The 8,182-nt window shown below is 38.6% G+C and overlaps 1 protein-coding gene across 1 annotated transcript; it reads right to left on the reverse strand.

Annotated features, from left to right (window-relative positions):
- Positions 1 to 3,306: 3,306 nt before the first annotated feature.
- Positions 3,307 to 7,439, reverse strand: CFL2 (cofilin 2). The gene is made up of 3 exons (XM_010711669.2): positions 7,132 to 7,439; positions 6,969 to 7,045; positions 3,307 to 6,877 (listed from the first exon to the last, which is right to left on the reverse strand). Exons 1-3 carry the CDS (start codon positions 7,389 to 7,391, stop codon positions 6,765 to 6,767), a joined length of 450 nt encoding a protein of 149 aa, XP_010709971.1. The 5' UTR covers positions 7,392 to 7,439; the 3' UTR covers positions 3,307 to 6,764.
- Positions 7,440 to 8,182: the final 743 nt, after the last annotated feature.

The raw sequence follows: 8,182 nt of genomic DNA on the forward strand, positions 1-8,182 counted from the left end.
AAAAAAATTAATAGCTGAAATGGATGACTATAATACCAGAAGATAAAAGCTGTAATTGCATCCTGTCCATTCCATTCAGAATGAAAAAGGAGATTAAAGGTTAGACATTTATACCACTGCAAGCTCAATGCATCCCAGCATTGATAATATATCCAGCTATGCAAAAAAGCAAATTGACTGCTGTGACCCAGTACTCCAACACACTCCAAACCCACCATAAAGATCTGTGGCAGACACTCAGCCCGGAGCCCACTGGAAGATAGTTCAAGTTTTAAGTTATTCTCCTTGCAAAATTGACTCCAGGTTATTGCATTGAAATTGTTTTACATTACTACTTATTTTGACCATGTCAACTTCTAAATGCTGTCTGAAATGTTTTGTGAGTACTACGCTGGCAGCACTGAACTAGGCAGTTAAAATCATAACGTAGTTGAAGTGACTGAATTAAAGTAATAATAATGAGAATAAAGCAACTATGAGAATTATTGAAAGGTTATATATCTAAATATAGCTTGTTCCAAAGATACTTCAAATTACTTCATCTCTTGAAGTAAATCTATAAAAGTGGCTAGAATCAAAGCCAGGTTTTGACAGAACAGGTTAGAGGAAAAAAAAGGAGAAAGAAAAAAATAAAGGAAGTGTTTATCAGTGTGACCATGGTAGCTGTTCCACCCAGCATTACCAGCAAACAAGGCATTCAGCCAGCTGGTAAAGTCTTTACCTAAATAGAAATAAGACATTCTGTTCAGCTTCCACATGCTGTCTGAGCTGGGCTGCTGCACGCCAACCTGAACAGGGTGACACTGCCGCCAGGACAAAGCAGCAGCTAGAGGTGGGCAGGAAGAGACGTAGGAAGAGACACATTCAGTGGCCATGTAGGCTAATGCCATGCATTTGTTTCCTATGGGTGTTCTACAAGATGCCTTTCCACTTTAGTCACACAGAATAAATACTGTTTAGGAATTCTGGTTACTCAGAAGGAAAGTTCTGAGAACTGATTTTCCAGTATGGATGCAGAGAAATAATGCAGCATTACAAAGGGAATTCACAAATGCAAAAGAATAAAAGCCTTCAAGTGACAGATTCTGCATCAGTGTAGTCAACAAAGAGCTAAAACTGTGCATTTCATTAAAGAAATTTTGCAAGCAACAAATGCTGTGGACTGGGAAGTGTTTCATGGCTAAGTCGTTCTTAAATAACAGGGCTAAGGAGTCTAAAATATGACTGTGAATTATATTAGTCACCTGCAATCACCTAATTAAGAGCTATGTTCATTTTAATGCCCAGTGTCATATCTTAATTATTGCATTTGGCAGAATCAACAAAATACATGTTTTAAAGGGATTGTTCAAATGCACCATCTATAAATTATAACAGACCAAAATCTCATTTATGCATGGCCTCATATTGGCAGAACTAAAATAAGTTTTACTTTGTTACAGAGTTTATGTTCACATGTCATGGCTTAGAAGCATTGAGATGTACAGACATGCAATCAGTATATTTTGGCAAAGCAAACAATAACATAAGCTCAGCCTTTACAGTTGGAAGCTCATGTTCAAATTAAAAGGAAAAAACAATCCCCCGCTGTAACCCCCGTTTTTTCTTTTTTCTTTAGTTATCCAGGTCTTTAAGAAAAACTGCTTGTTCTAAATCTTCCTCTGCTTCTCTGCACCTTGTTTGCTACATGCACTTTCAATTTTCTGTTGAAACAGCTAAAATGAAAGAAAAGCTTAGCTCTCACATCAGCCTTAATAGAAGGTCAGAGATGAAAGCCACGCTGCCAGTAAAAGGAAGCAGACACAAATAAGGCTCTCTAAACCGGTTCTCAAAATCACATCTCTTTTTCAAGCCCATGTATACCCTGCAGCTGTGCTCGCCAGAGAGTAACTGATGCTTTTAACTTTCTGCATAATAGAAAAGCTTTTGAGCAGCATAATATTACAGCATTTGCTTTCTCTAAATCAGATCTGTACAATCACAGGCAAGTGAGGGAAAATAGGTACTAAAAGGTACAAGTGGAGATTGTTTGTACAGCTTTACAGAAGATGGTGGGCAGATGGCAGGGATTTGCAGTGACACAGCTGTTTTTAAAAATAAAGAAGTGGGAGAGGAGAGGCATGATTGCAGCCACACATGTTCCTAAGCCCGGTCACACAAGAATAAAAATTAACCTAACACTGGGAAACAGCTTGCGTGTTTTTTTCCTTATCATTTGAATTGACACTCAGAAACTTTTAAAGACAATCAGCACTTTCAATTCCTTCTCCAATTAGTTTTCTAAGTAACTATGAAGCCAATCTGACAGTAGAAATACTAACCCACAATGGGGCACTGAAAAGGCAATGTCAAAATTACCTTCAGCGCCTCCCAACTGCACATTTTTGCTGTGTTACAATATAGAAAGAAATAACATGAAATAAACACCATGAGTGATGGTATCAGTTGGAATATTGCAGCTATCAAAGGCTTTGACTTTACACTGTAGTAATTTTTTGGATAGTATTGGCAGAAGTCAGCAGCACAGCGAATAGCACCATACGTGAGTTTAATAACATCCAACAACAGATATGAGAAGAGGTAAAAAAAAATCTTCCATTTCTAACTAAGCCGTAACGTATATAAAATTACTTATGAATCTAAGAGAACTTTCACTCACCATTAATGCTTATTTTTATGTATATTCTCTAAACAGCCATACAGAAAGCTTGTGTCAGGTAAGTGCCAAAAAAAAAAATAAATAAATAAATCACTAAATCACTGAGTAAAATTAAGTCTTCACCAGGTAATCTGATGAAGCTGCTTCTCGACCAGTTACTGAGATTTGTTCACAAGATTGACTCCCCTTCATTTAAGCTACTCCTAGATATAAGAAAATTTCCATTGACAATAGAGATACCACTGGAACCAAACAGGCAATTTTCATCACTCTGTGTGTGCTTCACAGTCACCTCTTCTATATTTCAATAACCCACTTTCTCTAAAGTATTAAAAAAGATTTGTCAGCACAGAGTTTTTACTTACTTCAAAAACAAAAAATCTGTTTTTCTGAAGATACAACCCGAGATCCAACACAGAGAAAAAGGCTATTCAGCATCTATCCACCAAGTATTTCTTTATACCTAGGTTTTGCTACAGCTGGTTACTGTACTGAGTGGGCTGCAGGTGAAATCCATTACAAAAATGCCTGATACAATGCATTTACTCCTCAATGTGCCCTTCTGCATTGCTTGAATTACTCCCAATCCAAAGACAACAGCTAAACCAATTAGTGCAGCCTAGAACACAAAACTCACTCACATCTGGTGACATTTAAATTAATTTTATTTATACCAGGTTTTCAAAATCAGAAATATTTTAAAGAAATTCAATACTTAAAGACAGGTGCTACATTGATGATCCTTCATCCACCATTAGTGCCATGTTTTCACTCTACAATCGTTAACTCTTCACCACAAACTAAGGGGAACTTACAAGTTTATGAAAATAGGCAGACATGAAAATTTGGTTTATACTGGAATTGGCATGAGAGTAAAGCTTATTATCAACTTGTGGCAAATTGACTACTGCTGTAGTACGCTGCAGGTTTGGAGGGAATTACACAGCAGAGAGAGACTCTTCTGCTCAGAGAAATGGTCTCTGTGGGTTTTAACTGACCATACTCAAAGCCTGCTTAAGGATCTGACTGGGAATGATTCTTACACTTAAGTCCTTATAAACTTAAACTTTGCATTTCCAAAATTGCCACAACCACAAACATCACCTACTCACCCCAGTCATGGGCTTGATTTCCTTTGTCAGAGAAATCAAACCTGTATGTCTATACCTTTTCCAGGATTTACCAAATCAAAACTAAACAACTCCTGGTTTTGAACTATTTCTTAGAAGAAAAATGCCATTTCTGCACATGCTACTCTCATGAAAATTTTATTTAATGTTTATCAATAAAGTAACTGAAGCCAAGATACCCAAAAGTCATGTCTACATCGAGATACACAGAAGATATTCAACTTGAGAGGATTTTCCTCTACTCCTCGATCACAATGAGGCCCTCACCATTTTGCATAATGACAGAAAACAACAGCTGACAAACCATTTTGAAGCAGATGCCAGCTGTCTCTCATCTGTTTTATAATTCAAGCAGTAACAGTTCTGTAGCACTTTATTGTTTGTTTCTTTTTTAAAAAAAAGCAAGCCATGTGAATTGGACCTCGCATCCGTCAGTTATTTCAAGAACTAACTGAAGGCAGGCTGATCCTTTCTGATCCAAAACTTGGTTTGGTAGCTTTGAATCTTACATAAATACAGTTTGTGCTTCAATTTTATATCTACTTGGACTGAGTGTATATACATATAAGCTAGTTTAAAAAAAATAATAATACTCAGTTCAGAAGCCACAGACATCTTTCCAGACTGTTTGCAGCAGAGACAAACATTAAATTTAAACACAGTACTGCTTAAAACAAAACAAAACAAAAAACTTTACTGTCTAGAATGAGATTCAAATTGTTTATTAAAATTTAATATTTTCAGTTTTGGCTTTTTTTCTAAAGAAACCACTTATACCTTGTGAAAATCAGTTAAAACAATTATTTCATTATACTGAACCCAAGTCAAACATAAAGAACGAAGTAGATTTTTACATTAAACTGGGCTTTGCACGCAATGTGAGTAATCAGAAAGAAAGAGACTAATTTGAGGAATAAAAAGGTGTTGCTTTTTAAGTAGACAACATGCATACCATCAGTTACTTCTCAGCCTTAAAAGATTCCTGAAAAGAGAGTTTTGCAGAACAAAACCAAGACTCATTGATACACTTACTAAGTCAGTGGTTGTCATGCCTTTTTAGTTAAATTCTAGTCGAGTTTAGCCTACGGAGAACAGCCAACACAATGAGGCGTGCAAGTCATAAGGACAGCCAGAAGCCTGAAATAAAGTCTTAAAGTTCTACAGGACAAGAAAGCCTAAACACAGTATCTTTAATTTATTCAAACTTAAAAAAAAAAGTTAGATGATTATCTGCTTCTTGTTGCAAAAAGGGGGCTATGAATTGAAAGTAAAGGGCCAATAGTTAAGAGCTCCTCAGTTCTACTCCACCAACTTTTTAAAATAAGGTAATGATAAAGAGCATTCCTTCTGGCAGCACGTACATTTCAGCTGTGACTGGCTGCCTAACAGAGTGCCTTTACGCATACCAGCAGAATCATGTCCAGTTTTGCCATTTGTGGATAACGATGACAAGATACAAAAGCATGTGTTTGCCATAAATAGCTCTGGCTAACGGAGGATTGCTCACACAGAGCAGATCAAATTCTCTATAAGGAGAGCATTATCTGGCTCTCAGCCAAAACATGTCCCCAGTGCAAGCCTCAGTAGTGGCAAACACTTTCCAGTTCTATTTACATAGAAGTTAACAAGCAGAACAGTTCATCGAGGATACTTCTTGTACCAAGTCAGTGCTAACTGTAACGCTTAAGAAGCAAAAACTTCACCAACCTGTATTCCACGTTACATATATAACTGTCTTTACATATCATCTTATCAAAACAGAGAGCTGCGAGATATCGTGTAAGGTTTTACTCTGACATGTAGAACTTTAAGAGCATTCAGGTACGAAACACACTGCATGGTTAATTCCTACGTACTTGAAAGTTTCTGACACAAGTGTTTCATGGAATCTAATAGTCTCTAGCAGCAGCAGCTGCTTTTACGGTAAACGAGGAATAGGTCCTTTACCAAACGATCAGAATAGCGCCACGAAGTATTGTAAAGCCGTGCCTAAATCATGATTAGGAATGAAAAACTTGCACTATTTACGATGAGATTAATGATTGTTTATCTTTACAATACTTTCCACAGAAGTTATTTGAAATATGCTTAAATTAAACATACTTAAAAACTATATTTTCCAATGAAAACAAGGCAACATTCTGTAATAAGCCACAAGTTTTATTGCAACGTGGCCAGTTTTTGATCTCAAAAACAATGTTCCATTTAAGGCTCTTTTTAATACAGAAATTGCCATCATGACCAATGTTTCACAAAACTTTAGTGTTTCAAGACTCACATGATAAACAGATAACCTCTACTCCTGTTCAGTAGTGTACATTCAATGGAAAACAAAAGGCATCGTAACAGCTACTTCATTTATAAAGATATGCATGTAACAGGAATGAAACTGAGGTACTACAATAATTTGATGACACAGTTACAGCAACTTAGTTGGCATTCCTTTGGGGGGGAGGGGCGGGTCAAACATATTACAAAAAAGTGCTTTAAATGCATAGTGTTGTGTGCTGCCATGTCACAAAAATAGGCTTGTCAAGGCAGGTGAGGTGTATGAATGCACAAGAGCCTCATGGAACTGCAATCAAGTGCAACTGTAAGTAATACTGTATAGAGTCTACCATCCCACCAGTGGACAATACTTTCAAGGCATTCAATTAGCTTACCCTTTGCTGTCTGCTAGACTATTCACATTAACTATCACATTCATTGTACGTGTGGCAAGGAATGCATGCAGCGTCAGTTTTGGCTAAGAGTATGACGTGAAAGCATTCCTTGGATCCTACATAAAACTACCAGGATTAAACAGTCTAATGGCAATCACTGGTAGACTGCTTAACAATGACATCTCCTTCAGGGGCAGAAGGGAAGGGACTTATTTTTGAGGAGGGAAGGAGAAAGGGAGACTAATACTATTCCAATTGAACGAGCTGCAGAAATGGAAGCTCCTTAGATCCAGATGGCACTTGTCTGTCTTTTTATAAGGGTTTTCCTTCAAGTGAAACTACCACGTTGCCTCCCAGTTTCTCTCCGAGTGTTGAACGGTCCTTAATGTCATCCAAACCATTTACTTGCCACTCATGTTTAATACCTGAAAGACAGATGGACAACGGGGTATTTGTGAGAACCTCAGCATCTAAACAGTACTGGGACTCACAACCAAGACACTTTTAGGTCCGTACCTGTAAATTTCTTTTTAATGGCATCTTTAGAGCTTGCGTAGATCATCTTGCTTTTTAAAGGTGCACTTTCAGGAGCCCTTTAAAGGAGGAAAAACAGTTATTCAATCAACCAGTGTTAAGTCACGCATATTTGAATTTAACTGCAAGCTTTGCTTCTACACACCAGAATATAAATACCAGGTCTTCCTTCTTAGATTCCTTTGTCTCATATGTGGCATCGTACAAAGCGTATCGGCAATCATTCAATGGTAGCAACTTCACAAAGGCTGTATAGGGGTCCTCCACAGTATCTCCAATGTCACCAACCAGTATCTGCTTTGCCTCCTCTACAATTATTTGCTTTTTGTCATCACTTAAGCAGAAGAGAACGGCTTTCTTTCTTTTTTTAATCTCTTCTGGGGTTGAAGATTTTCTTACTTTCATGTCATTAAAAACCTTTATGACTTCATCATTCACTGTTACTCCAGAAGCCTGTAAAATGAGATCAAAGGAATAATTTAAACAGCAAAAATTAACATTCGCTAAACAACGCCACAGCCCACAGCAGCAGATAAAGAACTCCACCTGCCCCTCTAGCAATAAAAACACCGCGCTCAACCTGAGCGCACTGTGAGGTTGGTCGTGTTTGCAAGACTGCTGCAGAGGACATAAAGGAGGTGTAAACCCTGTCCACACAGCATCACTTTAATTCTGGGCAGTGCTTCGCACTACGACTGCACACCTGCACCGCTCCCACACTTTTCCATTACCTGATCATGCACTCGGGGGCAAGGAGGAAGCTGGACGTGGGAGTTTGTAGATTGGGGCCGGGGTGGGATTCTGTGATGGAACAAACGCTACGGCAGCGGTTCACAGCCAGCACTGTCATGACTCTCATTTTGCTGGGTGATGTAAGGCTCCACAAGCAGGAGAGATGCTTTCTGCATTGTGTCAGCCCCGACACCGCGCTTTAACAACTCCCCACTTCTATTTCGCACCGCCAGTGTTCTCCGATCGCTATTTCTTCCCGAGCAAAGCGGGGTTACAACGCCTGCGGCTCCGGTAAAGCTACCAAGCCGTCAGACCCCAAACCCATAGCAGTAAAAAAAAAACAAAACGCTGACGGGGCGAGCTCACGGTGAAAATAAAACAAACCCGCGGAACAGTTACTCGCGAGCCAGCGAGCACATCCGCAGCGTCCTTGCATTCAGAGCAACCGCTGCATCTGGGCCCGA

This window comes from Meleagris gallopavo, chromosome 5, assembly GCF_000146605.3.
Source record: "Meleagris gallopavo isolate NT-WF06-2002-E0010 breed Aviagen turkey brand Nicholas breeding stock chromosome 5, Turkey_5.1, whole genome shotgun sequence".
NCBI classification, from domain to species: domain Eukaryota; kingdom Metazoa; phylum Chordata; class Aves; order Galliformes; family Phasianidae; genus Meleagris; species Meleagris gallopavo.

Excerpts from the sequence above, each read along its gene's own strand:
- CFL2 (XM_010711669.2), bottom strand. The coding sequence starts at position 7,391 with ATGAAAGTAAGAAAATCTTCAACCCCAGAAGAGATTAAAAAAAGAAAG. Across the intron at positions 7,046-7,131 it reads GACCTGGTATTTATATTCTG|GGCTCCTGAAAGTGCACCTT; the intron begins GTGTGTAGAAGC and ends CCTCCTTTAAAG. Across the intron at positions 6,878-6,968 it reads CATTAAAAAGAAATTTACAG|GTATTAAACATGAGTGGCAA; the intron begins GTACGGACCTAA and ends TCTGTCTTTCAG.